Source organism: Botryllus schlosseri, chromosome 5 (assembly GCF_051294905.1).
Source record: "Botryllus schlosseri isolate E-star chromosome 5, Bs_hap1, whole genome shotgun sequence".
NCBI classification, from domain to species: domain Eukaryota; kingdom Metazoa; phylum Chordata; class Ascidiacea; order Stolidobranchia; family Styelidae; genus Botryllus; species Botryllus schlosseri.
Window position 1 is genome coordinate 22,898,735 of NC_137240.1, and position 27,844 is coordinate 22,926,578.

Sequence of the window (27,844 nt, forward strand, 5' to 3'; positions counted from 1 at the left end):
AGGTCCTAGGCGTCCGAGTCTCGATATGACTTGGTCCGATTCATGCGTAATGTCTCGAGTACAAGTCGCGTCAATACACGGATTGACTCAAGTCGAATCGAATCATTTTCCGAAAAGGACTCGAGTCAAGTTGAGTCACTAAAAACGCGACCCGAATCGGACTCGAGTCGAGTCATGACTCATGACTCAAGTCATTACAACCCTGGTAACCATCGCCGACATACTGTTAGGAGTATGCGATCCCTCATACTAGTTGACGATTTTGTAAACACCATTGTTTCAAAGTCGGATTAGCTATATATATATATTTATTAAGTGGTTCTAGCTGGTACATCAGATTCAGGATTGATAATGTTCGCTCAATAGTATACGTTGTGATAACTTCCTTTCGTTCTATGCTACCACCGATCACAGAAAAAGCGCTGCGAGGAACTTGAGCAGAGGACGCGACTCGAGAATCAGAGATATTTTAATCATTATCCAGAAGTTTCCATATTTTGGTAGCTAATACATAGGATCAAAACAATTTTATCGTAGCTAAGACTTCAAATAAATCAAATTTACAAAGTTGCTGAAACATCATTCGCTTGGCCACGTCACGCTGAGTTCACACTAGCGGAAGGGTGATACATTATTGACGACCAACTAGAGCTAGACTATGTTGCGTAGCAATAAGCTTTTTCATCCACGTTCACGGGATTACGCCCGAACAAATAGGCTCAAAAGCGGTACTTTGCGATGTAGCCTATTGTGTCATGGTATCCTATATTGTAAGGATGATACAACCAAGTGTAAAGTTTTGCTTAGTGTCAACACGAGCATTTGACGGTCATGTGACGTCTCGCTGCTATTTCCAAGCGTTACATTTACGCAAAGTCTAAATGTGCACGACACTTAATGGAAAACAGTAGTATTTCAAGACACAATCACATATCACTGTCATTCTGGCGTTCGAATATATGTTGACGCCACAACGACTTGGTGCAAAATGTTGATTGGACATATGGGTTTTGGAAAGTCTCTCAACCACATTACGTGAGAGAATGATAAGTTTTAGTTTGATAAAGATTTTATATTTCGATAGATTTAGTTAAATATACATCATGTCCCTAATCCCTATTGTCGGTATTGACGTTTCTGGAATTTAAGCTATTTTAAACGTTTTGTATGATTGGAGTATGATTGGAAAGAGTCCTTTGCCTTCCTCTCGACACACCAGTTTGTTGATGATAAAGGTCAACGAATCATTAATCACAGTATACGCTTGGTGACATAAACATAACATGGTATTTGTAACTTTTTGAGTCGCGACGATATGACTGGAGCAAAACGTCTTATAGCATCTCGTTGATAAAATTACATTCGATCTCACGTCCACTCTTAAGCTGCATGAACCACTCACGATTTGCACCAAGCATAACTAGGGAATCTTAGTAGCCCAGTGACAACGCTGCACCATGGCACTAAGCTTCGTATGCATCAGGAATACGATAGGTAGATCTACAATCTACATAGTGTCCCTCACTCTCGATTTTGTGCCAAGCACGCGACAGCGGCGGAAGCGAGTCCTTTTCTTCTTCACAAGAAGAATAGCGCAGATTTTGGAGTAAAATTAGCGAAATCAGTACAACATTTTACGTTAAGATTTCTATCCCAGTTCTACGTTGAATTCCCTCTATATCTAACCCATAACACAAGGGATTGATTACGCATTTGATTACTGGTTTAGTGGTTTATTCTGTTTTACTGAAAAGGTTAATAGTGTGGAAACTACCACGGTTCGTTTGCGAACGAGAACCTCTAAATTATCAAATACTACACTACAGCGATGTCAAATATAGATGTGGGCAAAATATACCCGACTAATCCAAAAAAAGAAGGATTTCGTTAATGACAACCGTGTGGTTGTGACGTAGGGAGACTCGACATATTGGTGCTGGGAATTTATCTATGACACCTCTATATTCTCTCTCGTTGAGCTTCCAGTTGGTATCCTCTTCATGAACGCTATTAGCTATAACACCAACAAAATTCCATTACATGTGAAAATCTACCCAAAATCGATAATCACCTGAAGTAATACGTTGCAATGTTTGAATGTAACCTGGCTATTACGTCGCCAATATCATTCAGTTTGGTTCATTTGACGGTAGCATAACGTACTCAACGTCGCTACAATCATCCCCGGTGATGGTGGGAGTTCCAGTAGGCATAGGCGCAAGCGACAGGTCCTTTTCTGGTGCGTTGTCGCAAAATGCCGAATCTGTGCTCGGATTCCTGCTTCTGTCATCAGTTCCCAGTTCCTCGCATTCTACCGCCATTCTAGCTTGAATGCCGTCACCCAGAGTGGTTGCAGACCGCTCTTCCATTCCAGCATCAAAATTCTGATTGCTACTATTTTGCGGTCGGACCTCTCTAGATAGGCAAACTTCTGATACATATCCCATGCTTTCGTTGTCTGGCAAAGAGTCGGAAGAAGATGAGGCAGTTTCGGAATGCTTTTGAAAGTCCGGGAAATCTCGTTCAGCAGTCACAGTATTAGAATCCATCTCTGCGCACCCGTCCAAATTACTTTCAAACTGCCCCACCGGCATTATCATCGAGAGGTACTCGGATTGACAAACTTCCTCAGGGGCATTCCGCATTCGGGAGTAAATAACTTGTTTCTGCAAATAAAATAATTAGTAGATTCGTTGAATCGACGAAATTCGACGTAAATACTGGTGTTTCCAAAAATCGCCGAAATTTCAATGTGACTTCACTCGACTTCAAGCGGTCGGTATTGAGCAACATTTGGCGTATAAAGTTTTTTAAGGCGATTTACCAAGTGAACCGACGAATTAAAAAAGTGAGTTTTTTAACACCCTGATGGTCACGTATCTCGGTAGTGAATCCGTAAAACTCGGAAAATTCACAATTTAAATTGACTTTATTGATAACCACAAGAACACTCATTTGGGCTTAGTTGTACAGCATCCCCTGTCACGATCATGGAAGGTGAAAAAATCAGCTGGATTGACAGGTAATGTAGAGTGAGAGTAGTTGATCGATTCGTCTACTTACAGTACTGTTCGGCAATTCCGGCTGTTTGTTTTTCATCGTTCGCCATTGATGTCCTAGAAATATGATTATTACCGCCAGCAATAAAATAACTCCTGTTGCTATTATGGCCACCATGCTGGTCGTATCAGAAGATGGAGATGTACTGGATCCCTCCGTAGTTGTACGGGTTTGCTCTGCATCACTGCACGTAGATTTTTCACAAACCTGTCAATAGCATTGAATAGCGAGTAGAAATTGTAAGCTTACGAGACAGACTCACTTAAGGTTGGAAAGAGATTATATACCATACACGAATTAAAGGTACAATGGTTGTCGAACTTTTTCTGAAATAATTGGTGAATCATTTGTCTCTGTTAAATCCATTTTGTTATTGCAATCGAGATGAATTGGGCTACAAAGTTCAAGTCGACCATCAAGCGCACAATTCAACGGCCATACTGACTCGTTATCATCTATGACACTCATAGCAATCGGGGTGTAAATCTTAGTGAATCGTAACTCTGACCGACCTTTGACCCGTCGGAATGTGCCGAACTTCGGTGCACTATCGATACATAACATAGAAAATAATGTTAACTGATAAGCTAGCCTTAAATATAAATAATAATTATTAATTATATTTAATGTCAAAACTTCAGTGGATCCCTATATATAACTTCAGATCCAGATGTGATGGGTGTGCAACTGTGCATTGTGTAGACTGTAGGTCAATGCACGGTCGCATATTGTTTGAAGATTCCGCTTGTGTTATGGAGTAGCCGTTTAGCATAATGTCCCTATTCTTGGAGGAAGCATTGACCTTCATTTATGGGTAACAACTTGAGTGGAGTAGAAGGTGTTGATCTGTTATCTCTTCATTGGTAAAATGAAGTCGCCATTGGGGCAGGGCATGATTGTAGACCATTTGTATATCGAGAGGCGCATATAGGCGACAACTTCTTAGACCTGAAACTCTGCGTCACTCTTTGAAGTATAATAAATATGCTAAGCCGCACTTTCCAGTAATACCCTACACCATTAAGAATTAATACCTTCAATGGCGAGACCAGTCAATCTATTTTGCAACAGGATCACTCATAACAATCGTGACTATCCGAAGGTGAATCCCCAAAAGTGCGAATTTTCGTCCAATTATATCGAATGGATTTGTTAAAATATTATTCAAAGTGATTATATCGGTATTTTAGTTGTTATTTTAGTATTCTTGACCGCGTTTTGTCGGCACACTTGAGCTTAGATTAAGCTCACCAGATCATGCTAAACGAGAAAACGCCTTTAGGGTCGTTTTTCAGCGGGCACGATCAGCTTTCCCTATATGCCACATTTGGCCCACATGCAGCAAGTTGCATGCTCCTGGTGAAACCTATTGCGGGAATATTTTTGAGATAGCCCAATTATGTTACACCATTGCTTACAGAGATACCGTAATCGAAAATAAATTTTGTATGGTACACTCAGTAAGTCAATAGTGATCAAGAAGGTATGGGTTTGGCGTTGTACGGGCAGTTTGAATCCGTCTACTAAATCCCTCCATCTGCCAAACGTGGCACGGTATCGACTGTTGGTTTCAATCTGTTGTGAAGCACAGTCTACCTGGCTTCGTCAGTATCACGATGTTTGAGTCGGCTTGGTATATTCTACGGATTCGGGGGAACAAGATATTTACAAACCGTTGTGGGGCTGCTTTTCCACTTCCTGCTAAAACTTATCTGCAAACTCGCTTCGACGCAAATCGTTGAACTGACATTGCTAACCGATTTTTCAATGATAGTTGAATTGTCCCCCTCCTGCAAGATATTGTATAGTATAAATAATCTCCTAAAGCCTAGTTAGTTACTATTATCGGAGTTAAGCGATGGACGGTCATCCAGCGACAGATTAGGCCGACATGATGTCGAACAAACTGCACTGCGGAAGTACAGTGAATCTTAGGACCATTTTCACCAAATTAAAGTAGTCTCGTTTCCTTGAGTAAATCATTCAAGAATCGTAGATTCCCTCTCGATAGTAGGTGCCAACCAATCGTTGGTAAATATTGCCTCGACTCCGTATCCATGCAGCAACACACGAAGGCTACGGGATGATGGAATCGGATCGATCTCTGATATACAAGCAACACGACATAGGTCATAGATAGGGCATTGTAATCCGCGCACGGTTCGCACTAATTTACCGAAGGCATCTCATGTGTAAAGAGATTGAATACTCACTTTGTGCTTCTTTACGTCCTGAAAATGACAAAATATGTCTTAGATATGCTTCAGAGGTGGGCAGACATGCGTCATGCTCGAGCCGAATATCAGAAATCTTAGCATTAAATGAGCCACAACACGAAAATTAAAAAATACGAATTATTGACGTCACAATGAAATGCAGGCTACCGAATAAAGATTATTTTGTGTCCGTAGTCTGTCGTGATACCGGTGCGTCTTCACCTGAGCTGTAAGCAGACATGGGGTAATAGCGATTAGTAATCGTAATCGATTACGACGATTACAACATTTTCAAGTAATCGTAATCGCAATCGATTACATTCGAGAAAATTCCGAAGTAATCGTAATCGTAATCGACTACTTCCCATATTTAATCGATTTCTTTGTGAAAGAACGATTACTTTTTAGTTGTACAGGGCTATGACATAAACTGAGCATTCGTGAACAGTTAGTGACAGCAAAAACGTCAGATTTTCAAATGCCACTGCTCATTATTACGTCAGAAGTGGCGTATTAGCTTTGCTAGTCATTGTGTAAAAAGCATCCAGCTATCCACACATAGTGAATAGATATTCGATGTACATTAGTGTGATTGTAAGAACACTCAACGTGCTGTATATCAGGTTATCAATGCATTCCAGACGCCACTATACCTCGCAGCAGGATAATTAATCACCACTCTGCCTAATTTAAAATAGTAACTTTTGTACTGATGTTTGGTTATGCTTGGTTAAACTTGAACGCAATTTGACCGTTACTGCTTGGCGAGCAGTAGGCCTATGTAGAACGAAGGTTCACCGGACAAAGGTTTGAAATTTTGTAGCCTACTCGTCAAATAAAACATTACGGTTTCCCCGACGAAGCATTAAAAATCACCAGCTGCTGATATATATCATAACCGAGCCGTTTCTTGTAATAGTCGCTTGCATTACATTATCTGTATTAAGTTGAAGGCAGAATTTTATGTTCACTTTCTCTTATTCTCATATGATTCTACTTTAAACGGGCGCCACTCGTTATTTCACAATTCTTTACTTAACATTTGAACCTGCCGCCATAGCCATAGGTATGTTGTTAATTCCTGACCTCCGGTCTGTTATATAATGAAAGGTATTGTTGTGGCCCAAACGTAGCAGACTAAAAGAAATACTTGCGTGAGACGCACACACAAATTGCCATGTCTTTAATGCTCTGTGGGTGCCTGGGTGGCATTCGCATTGTGGGCTCAGATTTGAATGACCAGACTTTTAGTCACCTCCAGCAAGCGCGGCTATTGACAATGAACAGAAACTCCAAGTTTCGGCCCATGTCTTTCATTAGTAGCACACTTCGTGGATTCGCATGTTGGCCTAAACTGCATATGTCTTTTGGTGTGTCGTGGCGCGGTATTGACTGGCATCTAAATCCTGGTTACTATAAATTATGCATGCTTTTTTCTTGAGGAGAAGACATATGTATTTCAAAATCAAGCTATCTGGAGAAATTTTAATCGCGATGCTCGTAAACAATTTTGAAGTTTATGAAATCTCTCGAAAATAGTTGGTTTGTGTTGGTTTACGAAATACTTTTGACTCCACTTCGAGCTAGCTCCCCACCTTATTAGGAAATTTGGGGTGCGGCAGTTGTGGACCTGGCAAGAATGCAAATCATTGCGTACGATAAAACGTCCTCTATAAAATGGGCAATGGGTACTTTATGACGTAACAAGCAAATGTCCCATCTTTTTTAAATAAAGTTGTTTTCTCATTAGGTCTTTTCCGCACAATCCATATATTGTCTTCCAATATAACTTATAAGATGAAAAATATATGTAATCGTGTGTAATCGTGATTACTTTTCCAATGTAATCGTAATCGTAATCGACTACTTCCTGATTTTGCTGTAATCGTAATCGTAATCGTAATCGCGTCATTCAGAAGTAATCGAAATCGCAATCGATTACATTCACGAAGTAATCACCCCATGTCTGGCTATAAGGTGTTTGAAATTAGGCTGATATGACGTCTAAGCACTAAACAGTGCGGATCAGTTCCTTCAAGCGCTGATGGGAATTCAAGGAAGATTTTAGCGCGGTAATCTCGACGACATTTTCCTGGCCAAACTCTGCGCAGTTATCGCTAGCCTTTACAGTACAAATGGAAGAGCCGTATTCACCATTGCTAACCCGGAAATGATTGTGACCTGCTCTGGCGTAACTAATTAATAAGTTTATTGTTGAACACAATGATTTATCATTGATTGATGGATTGATTGATTGATTGATGCGGGTTAAACGTTTATGGGAACTCGATTCGAGAGTTCAATTGCAAATGTCTAACCCCGTAGTGCAAATATAATGCCACCATCCCCTAAATTCTACAAGTCTAGCGCAAACCATGAGGAAAGAAACAACATGAGAACAATACGCATATTGTTAGTACGCGAAGCATCAATTACTAATCAGGTTAAGCCTCTCTAGCAAAATGGCGGAACGCGTGTGCATTGCGCATTGTGCAAACATTAGAGAGCCGCAATCAAAGGTTGAAAGAGTCGCAGTTTGCTATCGTTACCATATTTTGGAATCGGGAAAAGGGGACACTTTTTGAAAATTTTCAGACTTATAAGCAGGGTTGCCATACCGTCCTTCTTTCTAAGATTTGTCCTTATTTTTAAGGGCCACGTCTTAGAAAACTCAACTGTCCTTATTTCTAAGAAATTTCCTGCTTTTCGACTTGCGTCCTTATTTTGTCTTATTTTCAACAACTACAGAACTTCGATCGTTTTCCTCTGGAATCTGTGTTGCATAATATTCTAAAATTATGCGTCGATATATTATGACAAAATAAATGAAGGGAACTCCCGTGACGAACGCACCTCAAGATTTTGACTATCAAGTGGTGAGATAGCTAGGGCATTGAGTGGTATAGCAGTTTTGGGTGTACCGAGCTGTCGCATTGGATGTTATTAAAATAGTAAACAGCAATACCAGGCTTCTGCTGCTTAGTCTACTGCAGAATATTAGCGGTGAGGAAGGCAGCATTTATTGCGTACTGAAAAAGGACGCAGTGCAGTCGACACTTGGGTTAAAAAGTAGTAAAGCTATAAATCATTGATAAATTTATCTAAATTATATTTGCTTATAGTTTTAGCTACTAATAAGGCTAAATCTGTTTAGATAAAATGAGCAGACGTAAAAACTTTTTTCGTGACGATAATGAGAGAGAATTCAAAGGTATCAAAGAAAACTTGAAGGGCGAGTGTTTCGCACATTGCAATATCTGCAATTGTGACATTAACCTGGAGGCCTTACGAAAGATCGCTATACCAACTCACATTGATACCCCAGAACACAAGAAGTGTGTCATAATGAGATATTCAAGCCAGTCGATGAATAATTTTTTCACAAGTCGATCAGCACCAACGACCACAGACAACAAGGCAGCTGCTGCTGAGGGTACCTGGGCATTCCATACTGTCAAACACCAGCAATCATTTCTCTACAATGATTTCACAGCGCGATTGTTCAAAGGAATATTCCCCGATTCCAGCATCGCATAGAAGTTTGTTTCGGCCTGGACCAAGACTACAATCATTGTTACTGGAGTTCTTGCTCCATACGCTCAAAAATGATTTTGTCTAAACATGGACATGAGTAAAGGTAAGCCAAGATCTGAGCTGTGGTGAGATCCATGAAACACTTTCTAATAACAAGGAGTTGCTGGAGCAGGTTGTTTCTTGCGAAAGGTATTGCATGTGATATGCCACGGCTCGTATAAATACATACAAAAACGCTTTTTAATGCTAATCTAATTTTCGACTGTCTTTATTTTTGGATCCATGTCGATGGCAACCCTGCTTATAATATTGGAGTAAAATCCGTAAATTTACCACAAAATTGTGGTTTGTTGATCAAAAAAAATTCCGGCTCAATCCCGGAATACCGTTTTTTATTCACATTTTCCGTCAGTTGACTAAAAATAAGGTCGTCGTTTACGTTAGAATCACGGATTTCCTGTTTAGTGTCATTTATGCCCATTTTCACTCGAATCTATCCATCATCTTAGCTCTAAAAGCAGTAGAGGAGGACGACTTGCCAAAAACGAGGACATTTAGGCGTCCTTGGAGGACATTTTCAAAAACCTGAAAAAGGAGGACAAATATTACCGTTTGCCCACCCGTGTGATATACAATATAAGCCACGGGCGTCAAACTCAATTTGGGTCGCGGGTCGGATTCAAATATATTGATCGTCTGCGGTTCGGATCATTCAAACGATACAAAATGTTACTTTCGAATTCAGATCTTTGGTTTTCAATAGAATACTTCATTATCAAGTCTATGGATTACGGAAGCTATATTCTAGCCACAACTTTATTAATACTAATATTATTTAATCACTATGTAATTTACAAGCCCCGGTTTTACATTTTTATTTTCGCTTTTGTGAATAACTACTTTTTGGTCAATTTCAGAACTGAGTGCAATGGTGAATAGACTGAAAACAGAGCATTGCAGTCGCACCGTTATAGTGTAGCATATGAACATGTTCAATATTTGCTTACTTCATGAATTCCTACAATCATTTTTACATTTACTGAGCATTGCATCGCGGGGCGTATATTTGACGCCTCTGATAATAGGCCTGTATATGAACTTGATTACACAAATGAAATGTGAAAATACTGAACTAACAGCGGAGCCATGCGCAGCGCAGTGATGGGACATTTACAAATTTGCTGACATTCAGTATAAAAAACGCAATAAACTCGACAAAGAACTCCAAGGGGTGATAGGTAGCCGAGCCGTGCTATCTCCCTGCTTGTGACGTGGACAAACAGAACGGGAGGCAGAATTTTCAACCAGGGCTGTGGAGTCGGTAAATTTTACCACCGACTCCGGCTCCGACTCCACACATTTTCGATATACCGAATCCGACTGCTGAATCTTTCAACGTACCGACTCCGACTCCTGAGACTTTAAACGTTCCGAATCCGACTCCGACTCCAGCAGTATTACCAATTTACTTCGAAAATTATATGCTACACTGTCGGTTGAAGGATTATCATACAACCATTAAACATATGCAAACATATGGTTAACAGTGGCATGCAAAATTGTTTCATTGTGGCGCAGCTCGAATTATCCACCATGCAATTATCATGAATGATTTGCTAAATATCCTTCCTTTTTCATAACTTATAAGTTTTTATTACATGAACTCTCTAATATCCTAATATGTCTGAATCATTCAAATATGACATATATCTAATCCTGTATAATTAAAATGTAGATAAAAAATCAAAGTGTAGCTCTTGCACATTTGTATGAGTCAGCAACTATTACAAAGATTGAACTTGAATTTTCTCATTACATGCTATACTGATTACAAGCACACACACTCTTAATACTAATAAATATATTGGTCACAAATGAAATTTATTAAGTAGTCAAATACCATAGCCTATGTCTAGTCTACATGTACTTAGTCAAGTATTCATGGACTAGAACTTGCAGTCTTTTCTTAATCATTTGCTCGACCAAAACATCTAAGCTACACTACAAATATTTTGAATTTTGTCAAGAGGGAAGCATCGTTGAAATTTACATTAATTTTATAATTTTACAAAACCAGCCGATGCATTTGCTCTGTCACAGTATCATGGTATAATTCCAAAAATTTCGTCAATTGTGATTGCATCACGAAAATGCATATTGCGATTGTCTTCCTCTATGCAACTGAATTGTAATTTGAAAGTAATGTATAATTTTATCGATATCAGGGGTGGCCAACTTTTTCGGCCAGAGGGACACATGAGATTTACGAACCATTGCGCGGGCAAACCTTTTTTTAGTCGTCCGATAGGAGCAAACCGAATTAGGTAACATTGCAAACAATACTTATATTACTACGCTCTAAAATTGATAACAATTATGTCATGCAACTGTGCAGTGTGCAGTGTGCAGTGTGCACTGTGCAGTCATGCCCTGGTGGCGCGAAGCGCAAAATTATTTCAAATGTGATGACTGGATTCTAGCAATAAATATGTTACTAACATATATTTGGGGTCGCATCTATATACCACTGGGCTCATTTGGCAAGGACAGGATTATTCGACGTTTAGACATAGCAATGAATATGGATGGTTATATCATTTTGCGCAAATATTTCATCGTCGGGGATCTCACGTTAAGCGCACAAGCGAAGTCGCATGTTGGACGACACGTGATCTCCTAATAGCGAATATAGTTAGACTCAATTCTGTAAATTACTTGTATTTATAATTTTCAGAAGGCGGCCCCAATACTGAATGCATGAAATCTAGTGACAATAAATCATGCGAAATGCAAAGAAAAAATTTCAAATCAACTAAATCTGCTACGAAATATGCTACTTTATCGTCATATACGATAAATGTGGCTGGCACCTGAATACGCCAATGCGTCAGAACTGATGTTCTAGTCATCATCACATTTCGCGGTCAGGCTAATCAAATTTTGGTTGTCCTTGCAATTTTAGCTCGCAGGCCGCACAGAATCTTCTCGCGGTCTAGAATTTGGCCTGCGTGCAACGGGTTGGCCGCACCTGATCTGTATGGTTATGTTAATAATAGTGATTGGTGGTACATAAAAATGATATTGAAAATCCTTTGAAAGCAATTGTTTTTATGATAGAGAATTCGGAGTCGGAGTCGAAGTCAGGGTAATTTTTACAAACTCCGACTCCCACTCCAGTCAGTATTTTCCCCGCGACTCCGACTCCAGTCGTAATAGTTTTCACGACTCCGACTCCATCAAGCGAAAATTAGCCAAACTCCGACTCCGAATCCACAGCCCTGTTTTCAACATCGGTATGATAATTCACCGGTATTTGATTGATTATGGATCTATGGAGGAGTTGATAGTAATTTGTTTGTTGGTATTCATAGTGTTTTTCGACTACATGGTCAATTACACCTGGCCGATATTCTTTATTATCATTCCGTATCTGCCAACTTCTAGCACGGCCCACATCTCGGCATTTTATTCCTTTTAATGGGGGGAGGGGGTGACCCAAGTTCATGTTCATCTCTCAATTTCTGCAATAGTATATGTCGATGCGGGATGCTTGTGGTTTCTATGGAAAGCCATGTATCTTCTGATTTATATGCTACCTAATATGAAGGTACAAGGCATGACAATTTTCGAGTACCTAAAATTTCCGAGTGAGAAATATTTTCGGAAATTCTGCCATAACATCAGAAGTCGACTTGTACCATATTCGGTGTGATTTTTCACCGTTTCGAACATCAGCCTTGATCTGGGGAGTTTTCTGAGGGAGTTTGTAAATTCTGGTCACGCTTCGGTGATTTTCAAGAACATATTCAAGTACAAGTACAAGTTCGTGACGGATTGACCTGGTTTACTATGACTGCAAATGGTTTAATATGAAAAGAGAAAGTATACCATGTTGTTTCATGCCATTAACTAGGCGGTAGGGGTCCGATTTTGTATTGATATTGAACATGACCATTATGACCACTCACTGACCACGCCCATATGTAAATTTTTTATGAATTTTTGAGATGTCGATATCTGGCGAGCCGCGCGGTTATCGGCAATCGTTGACGGCTTGTTCGAAACCAGACCACGGTGGCTACGCACTCAGGCACTCTCTGACGCTATCCTGGGCAGTGATAAGCATAGGACGGACTCGGATAGCATTCGGACCCGATATTAGACAATTTTGTGGCAGCCGCATAGGATTCGGATTTTATCGCAGATTCCTTTCCGGATATTGTCGGATAGTTGTAAGTTTTGATACGGATATTTCCGCATAGTTGTAAACAGATGTGAGATGTGATTACAGACCCATAGAAAGAAGTCATCAATTCAAGAATTAAATAGCCTACAGACAGCTGACAACTTGCGATATGACTGGTAGCAGTCTAAAAAATGTTTGTCAAGAGTTCACGAAAGTATAACTCAACTATCGCCACTACCATTCTTACCATTCAAAAGTAGACAATACTATAAGGTCAGCCATGTTATCACATTTATTTGCTAAAACACATCAAGTATACCATACTTTTCATTCTAACGATAGATAATATGTGAACTGATAAAAGATGGCATGATTAGACATGAGCTCTCCTGTCATAGTTATCATCAGTACGGTATTCTCGCAGAGCAGTGCCTGAAGTTCACAAAACTGAAGGTATTGTTTCAATATCAATCGCAGAACTGCATTTGAAATGTAGCTTTTAAACTTATAACTGAAGAATGTTACAATGGAGCATATAAACTCCAGGATCATCAGAGTTGTTGTTGTGGCAGTCTTCGGTAGATTAATATAAGTCAAATCCCTCTTTGCGTACTTGTTGCATGACTGATTTTCATGCTACCACAGTAGTTGTATGATACCCTGCTTTGCTTTCAATCAGCATTATGAACGGGTGCTTGTGCTATGGCACAATATTTAGCTACCATGAGTCTTCCGGCAGTTCATGGTCATAACGGAATATATCCGGATGACGTTCAACAATGTAATAACTCCATTTTGTGAGCAGGTATTCCGAGTGTGCAGCCCGGCCAATCAAATAAGAATATGAATACGAACATATACAAGCAATGATTGTATACAAGTAACTTTCTGGAGTCGGATAATTATATAGAAATTTATATTAGAAGATATATGCACAGATAAAATGTATGATAAATATTATAATGATGCCTTGACGATACAGCAGCCTACCAGTAACTAAGTCCCCTTTGAAATCATTCAAGATGCATGAATACCTTACTAAGGTAAACTAATGACGTATAACAAGACTATAAATTCCAGAACTCCTATATACAGTTACAACTCCTATATACAGTTTACAAAAAAACCTTTCGTGATTATGGTCATTTTCGATATGATTTAAACGAGAGACCATGTAAATAGTTTGAAAGTCAACAACAAATAGTGGTGATCAGTGCGTTAGAGATGCGTCATGTCTCTTGACTGGAACTCCATCAACTGTTCGAAGTGCATACTGTACATTGCATTATTTGAAGACCTCGAATGTTTTCAAACTCCTCGTCTGAGTGTCGATTTGAGCTGTGATTCCGTACTGTCTGGGTTTCGTTTCTCCATTATACTGGATTGAGGAAGGTCGACGTTTTGAGAGATAGCAGAGTGAAGTATGGAGAGATTGCATCCTGATTTATGGGAGACATGGCTCTGATGAATGCAATAATTGCTATGTTCAAGTGAAACACCACGAATTTCCAAGTGGTATAATGCACCTAACAAACCATATCCGAAAGGCCAAGGACACGGCACAGTTGAAGATAGTTTTTTCTCTTCCAATCAACAAGTCCGCAAGACAACTATACTGGCCTGCTACTGGAGAGGAAATTTGGACAGCTATTGAGGGACATACTTTAAGGAGGGTGTTATTATTGACATTTTGTGTGACTCGACTATAAGCGTCATGTTCCAGCAAGCTTTGAACTGATTGACCAAAGGTATTATAACCATCAGCAAGTTGTTACTGAACAGGCTTTCACGCCTTCCAGCATTTGTGAGCAAAATGCGGATTATCTGCATCCAATATTGACCATTTCATGTTTGTAAAATTACATAGTTACAACTAGCGTAGTAGGCGGTCGTGGGCGTCTTCAAGCGACAGCCCGCGTTGCGCTAGGTCAGTCTCCATTGTCGAGCGCCATGTTTTCCGATTCCAGCCACCTCTGCGCCATGGCTCCGTCGGAATGTGATTGATGATGGCGGCGGCTGGTTGCTCGTCTTGATGCCGCACTAGATGCCCGATTAGGCGGAAGCGTCGTTCAGCTGCCAGTAGACGGCATGGGACCGTTCCTGTGAGCTCTCGCAATGCATTCGTGGATATATGCTCCGGATGGTGAATGCCGAGTGCATAGCGGAGGAGTGCGTCGTAGTTAGCGTTGAGCGTCTTAGCCAGCTTCTCTGTCAGCGTGAGTGCCTCTATTCCGTAGAAAAGAACCTGCTCGACAGTGGCACGGAAGATACGGGTCTTGAGCTGGGTTGAGGCACTTGAATGGAAGAGGATATGTAGCCGTCTTGCAGCGCCCCAGGCCTTTGCTCGCCTCGCCTTGAGCGCTTTTCCAGAGTCGGCGACGTCAATACCGAGGTACACAAACTCGTTACATACTTGAGATCGATTTCTCCCAGTTGAATCGGTGTCGCGTTCTTCGGTAGAGCTGGTATGGCCAGAACCTCAGTCTTCTTGGCGTTGATCTGGAGTCCAACAAGAGTGGCGGCGGCCTCTAGCTGGTTAATGAGGCGCTGTGCCGATGCGGTGTTCGGGGCAAGCAAGGCTAGGTCGTCTGCGTAGGCAAGAATACCTACGTGTATTGCCTCGCGAGTCGTCGCGTGCGCGTTCCTTGCCGTGGCCGCCATTCAAAGAAGTTCGTATTATCCGGGAAGGCCGTTCGTAGGACGAAGTCAAGGATGACCACGAACAGGAATGGTGCCAGGGTGTCACCTTGAAGCACACCAGCCGATGTGTTGAAATCTCCGCTTGGGCCGTCATCTGTTCGGACTCGCGCTCGTGTGTCAGTGTAGAGGGCCATAATGGCGCACGTTATCACCTCAGGAATTCCGTAGAATCTGAGGATCTCTGCCATGGCTGGGCGCGAGACCGAGTCGAAGGCTTTCGCGAAATCAACGAAGACGGCCACAACATTCTTTTTGCGTGAGCGACAGGTGTCAATGATTGTGCGCAGTGCCAGGATGTGCTCTGTAGTACCGCGAGATGGTCGAAATCCATTCTGAGCATTCAGGAGCTTGGTAGAGAGTTGCTCACGTATGCGAAGGAGCAATACTCGGTCGAACAACTTGGCAGCGGTCTGCATCAGGGAGATGCCTCTGTAGCTCGCTGGGTCACTCGCAGCGCCTTTCTTGTAGATAGGGACGATTTCGCTCTCGAGCCACTCAGGGGGCACCGGGCCGCCTTCTAGGATGCCATTCATGACGCCGAGGAGCACAGGTGCAACGCCCGAGGTGTAAGCAGCTGTTGGGATGCCGTCCGTGCCGGTGGCCTTGAACCGTGCCGGCATCGTACCACCACGTTATCTCTCCACCAATATTGCTGCTGATGGATCTTTTGGTTTTCGTGAACGTGTAAATATTTATAAAGTTAGAATTCATGATACCTTCGTAATTAGTTCAGTTTGATTTCCGGGAAGAAGATAATATAATCGGACACTGTATTCGAGGTAGTATTCCTCTAGACGAGGAATTGAAGGTCGCAAATATATTTGGGTATCGCCACAGTTGTTGGATAATGTCGTAATTGGCGGCGAAACTGATGTTTCTGCGAATAAAAGAAATATATTCCGTAAGCAATATTCTTGAGTATCTTGCTTTCAAGCTACAGGCAATTCCATTGTCAAAGTAGCTGAATAATCGGTTTATTCGACACCGCTCAATGACCTCCCAGTGGTAATTTATAGATTTTGATACTGCCGACGCAATTCGAAAAACGGAACGTCCGTCCGTGTTGTTTTTGTTTGTCCCATACCTAAGTAATTCCATCCTCCTGACGCAACAAACTAGAAGTACGGCCTAAGCCAGCCTAATCTTATGTCCTGCGAACGAGATGTCATTGGCCATTGGTAATTAATTAGGTAGAATTTTGTATTTTTGGTCAAACGTTCGTACAGCCTAGCGCAGTGCTCTTCAACCGGGTGTATAGTACACCCAGGCTCTAGGGCAGTGGTTATCAGCCTTTTTGTATTCGCGGACCCCTTTTTGACCGTCACGGACGACCGCGGACCCCCTCAAGTTTTCCTTCAAAATTATCTCAATTATCTCGCGACCCTCATCTGTCTTGTGCAAATAATTGTTGCTAGTGAAAAACAGCCACAAAATGACTTCCTGAAAATAACATCACACTCTATGTAGAAATTGGGTAAACGTTTATTATTTCGAAGCGCATTTTGCAGCCGTATTTATTGTCTTGAAAATCCGCGTCTTTGACTTGATATCAACGAGTTTCGAAAATCCCTTGCCACAAAGATAGGTACTGGCGAATGTAATATTAACGCGAAACGCTTCCGACGACAGCTTTTGGTGTGAATTTTCAATGAACGTATCACGTCCAGCCTAGTCATTTCTACAGCATCTCACCTTGAAGTTATTTAGTTACTATATCAGTAGTGTAGCTGGTATCGTTATACGCAGACCAATCACAGAAGGCCACGTCGCCTTAATTGCCACGCCTACATTGCCACATCATCCACCTATTGCCACATCATCAGCCACGCCCATTGCCACATCATCTGCTACGTCATCAGTCACGCCCATTGCCACATCATCCGCCTATATAACGCCATTGCTACATCATCATGATTATGCGTACTGAACTGTTTTTGAGAATATAAAATCTTGCGTAATACACTAAACGTTGAACTAGATTTCATTATGTCATCACAGCGGAATCAACCAACTATCTCGATCTAGGTTGTAGGCTCGAACCCTGTAGTTGCTGGATTTCATACTATTCAGCGCTTTTCATGTCTCCTAACACTTTACTCAGTCTCATTGAAATAGCAATGTATAGTGTACGAGTTCATTTTATTTCGAGAAAAGAGCATATCAATGATATCGTTGATCGTTATTGCGTCGATTCGCGTGCTGAAATCCTCCAGATCGGTTGATGTTTCGAGGTACACCGCTTTGCTGCCATCCGACACTGCGATCCGAGTTCTTGCGTTCGATCTGACCGTTTTGTTTGATGTAGCGATCACTGGCTTGTAGTATATACGATACGAGCGGAAGGTCGGGATTAGGAACAACAACGCACAGGCAGTCTCACACACTTTGCTGCATCTGAGCTTCGTACTAATACATGCATAATTTTTGCATGACGAGAATACGGGTAATACGGTCAATAAACGCCGGAGGCGAGTCATTTAAGCCTTGTTGCTGGATAATACCACTTTCGGCTACAACAAAGTTGCCCTGCAACAAAAAATAGAAGCCCTAATGATCATGCAGAGTAAAGTTCAATTATACACCGAATTATTCGAATAGACTTGTGTAGGTATGAAGTGAAATAGAACGGAGTTTACGCAAAAGTTGCTATTGATCATAGACCAAGCTTGCTTTCAGAGCTGGAAACTAAATGCATATGAAAATTTAGCTAGGTTTTCCCCACACGCATCAAATGTAGGCCTACTCAAGTGTTTATGAGGTGGCGAATAGTTCGAAGTTTGGTGGCATGTAAGGACGTCACATAGAATTGTGGAGTTTTCTGTAAACTATAATCCAGTGATCTATTTTCAATCACTATATTTTTCATTAATCTAAACTTCGCAGTTACGCTTTCTACAGTTTACACATTTTACGACTTATTTTCTTTAGAGCCATACAAGTGATCCCCAATGTCGGGGCTATGGAAACAAATCAAGCATGCGTACGTAAATCTTGAGCTTAGATCACCGAGACTCTTGTATGCAACTAACATTGCAGACAACTATTCGACAATATTCAACTAGCATTAATGCCATCGATATAGTGCATCATGTACAGCGACACGCTGATCAATTCAAATTCAACAATGGGATCCCCCGCACAATCATGAAGCCCGATTTGCGTTGAATATTAACGATACCAACAAATCGGAAGATCTCTTTTCCCTCTACATCTATGATAGAGGTACCATTCCATTGACTACGAATAACTTGAGATTCTGTGGGATTGAAATCGCAATCAAATAATATGAGAGTATCTTTTCCAGCTTTCAGAACTTGGACAATCGTATCAGGACTATATCGCAACACCGCAGTATGTGTGCGCGCAAAACGATACACAGTTATTTTTAGTGCCATCCGTACGACTTATGTTCAACTTGCAGTGCAACTGATGATTTATTTGCGACCGATGCATTAATGACTTTAATACTATGTACTTTAAATTATCCACACCTATGAGTCGAAATGTTGTTAAGTAACTCATGTTTTCAGCATAACCTAAAAGCAAAGTGGACGAATTTCCATGTTGATCAAATACCCCAAACACTGCTTGCCTTCATAGTTAGTAATTAAGCGCATCACAGAATTTACCCAAAAAAGTCGGTAGGCCTACTCCGAAAATTTTGTAAAGTAGAGCTTTTGGCGTTGGACTTAAGTTCAAATGAACAAGTGTTCACGTAGGTTCGAGGTCTGAATGAGTCTTTTAAAGCATATAGAAACGAAAAAACTAATCTAAAAAATTTACGAAGTTTGGATGCGGCATATTTGGGTTTTTTAAAAATTATTTATACCCACGATTCGAAATATTGTTAACTAACTTATGTTTTCGACATAAGATAAGCGTGAAGTGTACAAATTTCGATGTTGCGCAAATACCACAAACTTTGCTTGCTTTCAGAGCTGACAACTAAATGCAAGACAGACTTCACGCAAAAAACTTATACTTGAGCACTACGAAATGTACAAGTACTTACCTTTACACGACGTTTTTTGTAAAATGAATACTAATTTTATTAAAAAAATAAAAAAGAGCGAAAAACTACATTTTACCCCGGAACGCAACATGAGAAATCGTTTCGATAATATCCAACATGGTGGTTCACTTCGAGGGTAATTTGTAAAACTCAAATATTGCATGGTAGGACTTCGCAAATTTTCGATTTATGTTTGCTATTTTTCAATTTCGTTAGTTCTCCGCCTTCAAATATCATGTTATACAAATATTATGTATAAGGAACAAGTATAAATCTGACTCGACGTTTTTGTAAAATGAATACTAATATTATTGAAAAAATAAAAAATAAAAAGAGCGAAAAATTACATTTTATCCCGGAACGCAACAAGAAAAATCGTATGAATTTGTAAACTACTTATTCATGACATAATAATAATTCTACTTGTACACTTTTTCACACTTTATAACACTTTAAGTAGTACTTAACAGTTTCAGTTTTAAATAAAATACGGAATATAAACTAATCGAAAAATTCGGTTACCAATTTCGCGTAGGCTATGCATACAAATGAGGAAAGTTACATCAACGCGTGTTAACTAGTTGTATCGAGTTATCGAATGATTTTTTTCTTTACATCAAAATAACTAGAGTGTGTAACTACATTAAAAACGTATCTAAATGAGCTCCAGGTCATTGTGATTATGCAGCATACCAAATTTCATCACACATTTCATGATGGAACAACTTTAAAACTAACGCAGTTCTATAGCAACTTTTGCCTAAATCTGTTTTCGGTAGCATGTACATATCCATAGTCAGCTTTAATAACAGAATTACCATGCTAATATGTGACTCCTCACCTTGAAACTTGGTACGTAGTTGTAGGACATTGTGATTATGCAGCATACCAAATTTCTTCACGCATTTCATAATGGAACAACTTTAAAACTAACGCGGCTCTACATCGACTTTTTTGCGTACATCTGTTTTGCGGGAGCGTATAGCACGTACCTATACATAGTCAACTTTAATAACGGAATTACCATGCTCAACATTGAATCCCAACTCTAAACTTGATTCGTAGTTGTAGGACATTGTGGCAATGCACCATGCTAAATTTCATCGCACATCTAATGATGGATCACCTTTAAAACTAACGCAGTCGAATACCGACTTTTAAGCATATCTGTTTTGCGTGAACATAGCATATACCTATGCATAGTCAATTTTAATAGCAGAATTACCGTGTTAAACATTGAATTCCCACCCTGAAAGTTGGTACGCGATTATAGGACACTATAACAATGCACCATACCAAATCCAATCACACATTTCATGATGGAACAACTTTAAAACTAACGCGGCTCTACATCGACTTTTTGCGTATATCTGTTTTGCGGGGGGCGTATAGCACGTACTCATACATAGCTAACTTTAATAACGGAATTACCATGCTTAACATTGAATCCCAACTCTAAACTTGATACGTAGTTGTAGGACATTATGGCAATGAACCATGCTAAATTTCATCACACATCTAATGATGGAACACCTTTGAAACTATCGCAGTCGAATACCGACTTTTACACATATCTGTTTTTCGTGAACATAGCATATACCCATACATAGTCAATTTTAATAACAGAATTAGCATGCTAAACCTTAAATTCTCACCTTGAACGTTGGTACCCAGTTGTAGGACATAATAACAATGCACCATACCAAATTTCGTCAGGCATTTCATGATGTAACACTTTCAAAACCAACGCAGTTCTATACAGGCTTTTGGCTAAATCTGTTTTTCCGTAGCGTAGCACGTACCTATACATAGTCAACTTTAATATCAATACATGTTTATCGTAAGTCCTACACAGTCATGATATCCGGCCGAGTTTGACTTTTAGAAAACATTATACCGACATCGCGACATCTTACAAAATTGAAACCGCGGTGACTGCTTGAGAGACCTACCAGTGATATCGCGGTAATCTAGTTACTTCCACAAAATAGTATGTATTCAACTTACTTTCCACAAATCTAACGCGCAAAACAATTTACTTTGCTAACGAAAAGTACTGAGTCATCATATCATTATCCACGCAACAATACACCTAAAACATACTATCGTACAAAATGGTCGCTAACCTCTTTGTGCACCAGCTGTAAATCTCACAAGCAACAAGTTTCAAGATTCCAGTTATTGAAAAAATGTTAAAGTGTTTCTCCTGCGCCAAGTCGTTATGTTGACGAAAGCGTATATTGTAATATCATGATCGATTTGCATTCGTTGCTCACAAACTGTCACTACTCTAAATAATTATTTTTCACTCAAACACAACAGCATACTTGTCGCCATTCGTTTTCATCAAGCACGAGTTCAATAAACTTACTTACTACGACATGAATTGGTATTTTTATGTTGTGTAAATAGGTAATAATTAATTTTAGTAACACTATACCAACATCATCGAGCTGTGCGAATAGATTTACATGTGGTGTTATGGTTTTAATCGAAGTACACTGCACGATCTAATGTAGAGTCATCTCTATTGTATAGCAACTCGGTAATCGAAATGCATGCATTAACATTTAAACAGCGATCGTGTTTCGTCACGCGAAAAATATGTTCACTACTGCGATACTCTGCACAGGGCATGCAAATCCTTTTCACACTCGTAATAGTATACCAACGGCTACCGGCGACAACGTTTAACAATACCAACGACACTAAACATACGATACCTACCCAATCTGCAAATTGTTTCGATTTATTCTGTCTGTTTCAATTTAAGATAAGGAAGCCCATTTCACTCAATGTATCGATGCCTACGGTACTCTACAAAATTTTCTGATTAATTCGCCCTATGCTTATTTATCACAAGAAAGATGATTTGATACCTAAAGTACGAAATACTTTTTCGCTTGAGCTAAGCCGCAGCGCCTGGAGTGGAATTTTACGGGGTATGTGGACTCATTTCGTAGGGCTCTATGCCATAGGAGCATACTTTACGCTCCAATTCGATTCCCACACATTCCATATAATTACTAACAGAACCATTGAGTACCAGCCTTGACATTTTCCGTAGTACTAGATGGCATGTATACAATTTCACGACATCCGACATTACGACGAAGACTATCAAAATATCGAAAGAAGCCCTCTATTCTTTTCTGAAATAATCAAGGTTTTATCAGGAATTCCCTTCATATAAACTCCAGCAGAATCACTAATAACCTCTCAAGTGTACTCAATTTACTCTAATTTGATACTCGTGTACCAAATCCCTATTTTCCGCAAGTATGATAGAGGCTATCGCTCGATACTCAACGATTCGTAATTTTGCTGGAATACAAGTACAATTAGTTTAAAGTAGTTTGAGGTTACGTTTGTATCACCTCGACAAGTGCTATTATCAAAAAATGCTTTTGCTAAACTCTTACACTTTCACTAAACTTCTACACTGAATCTTGTAAAGTAGATAGAAAAGGAAAACTATTAACATAAGGTAAGTGAGAAGCACGCAAATTTCGATTGCATACAAATGCCACAAACTGCGCTAACTTCCAGAGTTGTTAAGTATAGAAGTACTCGTACGTCTTGAGAATACCCAAGTAGGTTTTTTTGCCTACATGTACCAAATACTCTCAAGTCCTTATGATATTGGAGTACATCAATTTCATGATAGCTACAGTATTAAACAGAAATAGACCTAGAGTACTAACGTTTTTGTGCAGTGAGATTTCGCAACTTATCGAAGTATTTTTGTTATTTTTATTGCGATAAGTCATTCTGCAGCGCAAAAATGCGTCGTAGGATATAGATGAAACTAGCACCACTCATCAAGACCGCTGATAACAGTACATTTCAACATTTAGTTGCAGTAAATTTCGAGTAAAGTACAAGAAGTGATGATTTCCGAGTGAGTTAAAAAGTAAGTATTGCAGGTATAGTTTACCTGAAAACCGAATACTCTGAAATAGAAGTAGATGCAGTGTAAATAGTTAATCACTTGATTAAGTATAGCGCAAGCAGATAAAACCTATACTTGAGTACTACAAAATACACGACTACTTCGCTATCGACTCCCTCCACGTAATAAGTGACTACGGTTTAAGACTGCTTTTACCGATACTCGTCAGTTTCCGTTTTAGATAGAATTCGGAAAACAAATAATTTCATAAACATAAGCTAATTAAATGAATTTACTCGAATGTACTATGCCGCGCTGATAAGAATAATTATAATATACTTATCATGTTAGAGCGATTTTTCTAGCGTAGAAAATCTTTCAAATGTAGTAAGCAGGCCAATATGAAGATATTCGTTGAGCTGAATAAACATAAAAAATACTCTAGACGACTTTATCGGTACTTTACAGTTTCAGTTTTAGATAAAATTTGTCCCTTTCACTCCTCGCTATCTAAACATGTTTAGAATATATTATTTGCGATGATACGAACCCGTAAAGTACTCAAGTAGCTTTTCGTTGGATATAGATGAAACTGACACCACTCACCAAGACCACTGGCCCACTGACAAAAAGTACATTTCAACATTTTAGTAACAGTAAAGTCCTACTAAAGTACAAGAAGTCATGATTTCCGACTGAGTTAAAAAGTAAGTATTGAAGGTATAGTTTGCTCGAAAACCGAAAAAACTCTGAAATAGAATAGATGCAGTGTAAATAGTCAATCACTTCATTTAGTATAGCGCAAGCAGGCCAAACCTATACTTGAGTACTCCAAAATATACAAGTACTCCCTCCACGTAAAAAGCGACTAGGGTTTAGACTACTTTATCGGTACTTGACAGTTTTAGATAAAATTTGGTGAGACTTTAAATTTAAAGTAGTTTGAGCTTACGTTTGTATCACCTTGACAAGTATCATTATCAGACATGAAAATGATACTATCACCTAATACAGAAGTTAACACACGTCAATGTGCTTCGGAATTCACGAGAAATTGCTTACTAAGAGAAGTATATTCTTGTATACACAATAGTGGAGAGAATCTTTAAAATGTAGTAAGCAGGGCGATGGGTATTCATTGAGTTGTATAAGCATAAAAAACATTCCCGCGCGCTCCTAAACCTAACACTTCCTACCCTACCACCTAATACTAAGACGCGCGCGGGAATGTTTTTTATGCTTATACAACTCAATGAATACCCATCGCCCTGCTTACTACATTTTAAAGATTCTCTCCACTATTGTGTATACAAGAATATACTTCTCTTAGTAAGCAATTTCTCGTGAATTCCGAAGCACATTGACGTGTGTTAACTTCTGTATTAGGTGATAGTATCATTTTCATGTCTGATAATGATACTTGTCAAGGTGATACAAACGTAAGCTCAAACTACTTTAAATTTAAAGTCTCACCAAATTTTATCTAAAACTGTCAAGTACCGATAAAGTAGTCTAAACCCTAGTCGCTTTTTACGTGGAGGGAGTACTTGTATATTTTGGAGTACTCAAGTATAGGTTTGGCCTGCTTGCGCTATACTAAATGAAGTGATTGACTATTTACACTGCATCTATTCTATTTCAGAGTTTTTTCGGTTTTCGAGCAAACTATACCTTCAATACTTACTTTTTAACTCAGTCGGAAATCATGACTTCTTGTACTTTAGTAGGACTTTACTGTTACTAAAATGTTGAAATGTACTTTTTGTCAGTGGGCCAGTGGTCTTGGTGAGTGGTGTCAGTTTCATCTATATCCAACGAAAAGCTACTTGAGTACTTTACGGGTTCGTATCATCGCAAATAATATATTCTAAACATGTTTAGATAGCGAGGAGTGAAAGGGACAAATTTTATCTAAAACTGAAACTGTAAAGTACCGATAAAGTCGTCTAGAGTATTTTTTATGTTTATTCAGCTCAACGAATATCTTCATATTGGCCTGCTTACTACATTTGAAAGATTTTCTACGCTAGAAAAATCGCTCTAACATGATAAGTATATTATAATTAATCTTATCAGCGCGGCATAGTACATTCGAGTAAATTCATTTAATTAGCTTATGTTTATGAAATTATTTGGTTTCCGAATTCTATCTAAAACGGAAACTGACGAGTATCGGTAAAAGCAGTCTTAAACCGTAGTCACTTATTACGTGGAGGGAGTCGATAGCGAAGTAGTCGTGTATTTTGTAGTACTCAAGTATAGGTTTTATCTGCTTGCGCTATACTTAATCAAGTGATTAACTATTTACACTGCATCTACTTCTATTTCAGAGTATTCGGTTTTCAGGTAAACTATACCTGCAATACTTACTTTTTAACTCACTCGGAAATCATCACTTCTTGTACTTTACTCGAAATTTACTGCAACTAAATGTTGAAATGTACTGTTATCAGCGGTCTTGATGAGTGGTGCTAGTTTCATCTATATCCTACGACGCATTTTTGCGCTGCAGAATGACTTATCGCAATAAAAATAACAAAAATACTTCGATAAGTTGCGAAATCTCACTGCACAAAAACGTTAGTACTCTAGGTCTATTTCTGTTTAATACTGTAGCTATCATGAAATTGATGTACTCCAATATCATAAGGACTTGAGAGTATTTGGTACATGTAGGCAAAAAAACCTACTTGGGTATTCTCAAGACGTACGAGTACTTCTATACTTAACAACTCTGGAAGTTAGCGCAGTTTGTGGCATTTGTATGCAATCGAAATTTGCGTGCTTCTCACTTACCTTATGTTAATAGTTTTCCTTTTCTATCTACTTTACAAGATTCAGTGTAGAAGTTTAGTGAAAGTGTAAGAGTTTAGCAAAAGCATTTTTTGATAATAGCACTTGTCGAGGTGATACAAACGTAACCTCAAACTACTTTAAACTAATTGTACTTGTATTCCAGCAAAATTACGAATCGTTGAGTATCGAGCGATAGCCTCTATCATACTTGCGGAAAATAGGGATTTGGTACACGAGTATCAAATTAGAGTAAATTGAGTACACTTGAGAGGTTATTAGTGATTCTGCTGGAGTTTATATGAAGGGAATTCCTGATAAAACCTTGATTATTTCAGAAAAGAATAGAGGGCTTCTTTCGATATTTTGATAGTCTTCGTCGTAATGTCGGATGTCGTGAAATTGTATACATGCCATCTAGTACTACGGAAAATGTCAAGGCTGGTACTCAATGGTTCTGTTAGTAATTATATGGAATGTGTGGGAATCGAATTGGAGCGTAAAGTATGCTCCTATGGCATAGAGCCCTACGAAATGAGTCCACATACCCCGTAAAATTCCACTCCAGGCGCTGCGGCTTAGCTCAAGCGAAAAAGTATTTCGTACTTTAGGTATCAAATCATCTTTCTTGTGATAAATAAGCATAGGGCGAATTAATCAGAAAATTTTGTAGAGTACCGTAGGCATCGATACATTGAGTGAAATGGGCTTCCTTATCTTAAATTGAAACAGACAGAATAAATCGAAACAATTTGCAGATTGGGTAGGTATCGTATGTTTAGTGTCGTTGGTATTGTTAAACGTTGTCGCCGGTAGCCGTTGGTATACTATTACGAGTGTGAAAAGGATTTGCATGCCCTGTGCAGAGTATCGCAGTAGTGAACATATTTTTCGCGTGACGAAACACGATCGCTGTTTAAATGTTAATGCATGCATTTCGATTACCGAGTTGCTATACAATAGAGATGACTCTACATTAGATCGTGCAGTGTACTTCGATTAAAACCATAACACCACATGTAAATCTATTCGCACAGCTCGATGATGTTGGTATAGTGTTACTAAAATTAATTATTACCTATTTACACAACATAAAAATACCAATTCATGTCGTAGTAAGTAAGTTTATTGAACTCGTGCTTGATGAAAACGAATGGCGACAAGTATGCTGTTGTGTTTGAGTGAAAAATAATTATTTAGAGTAGTGACAGTTTGTGAGCAACGAATGCAAATCGATCATGATATTACAATATACGCTTTCGTCAACATAACGACTTGGCGCAGGAGAAACACTTTAACATTTTTTCAATAACTGGAATCTTGAAACTTGTTGCTTGTGAGATTTACAGCTGGTGCACAAAGAGGTTAGCGACCATTTTGTACGATAGTATGTTTTAGGTGTATTGTTGCGTGGATAATGATATGATGACTCAGTACTTTTCGTTAGCAAA

General features: G+C 39.3%; 1 protein-coding gene across 1 annotated transcript in view; it reads right to left on the reverse strand.

Moving 5' to 3' along the window:
- Positions 1-453: 453 nt before the first annotated feature.
- The window catches only part of LOC145439437 (uncharacterized), an 83,370-nt gene continuing 55,979 nt past the window's right edge, over positions 454-27,844 (reverse strand). The window contains exons 5-9 of the mRNA XM_080316922.1: positions 16,413-16,573; positions 5,274-5,291; positions 4,734-4,850; positions 3,064-3,267; positions 454-2,666 (exon numbers count right to left, since the gene is read on the reverse strand). Coding sequence (XP_080173048.1) covers positions 2,130-2,666; positions 3,064-3,267; positions 4,734-4,850; positions 5,274-5,291; positions 16,413-16,573 — 1,037 coding nt within the window. The 3' untranslated portion in view covers positions 454-2,129. The remainder of the gene's footprint in view (positions 2,667-3,063; positions 3,268-4,733; positions 4,851-5,273; positions 5,292-16,412; positions 16,574-27,844) is intronic.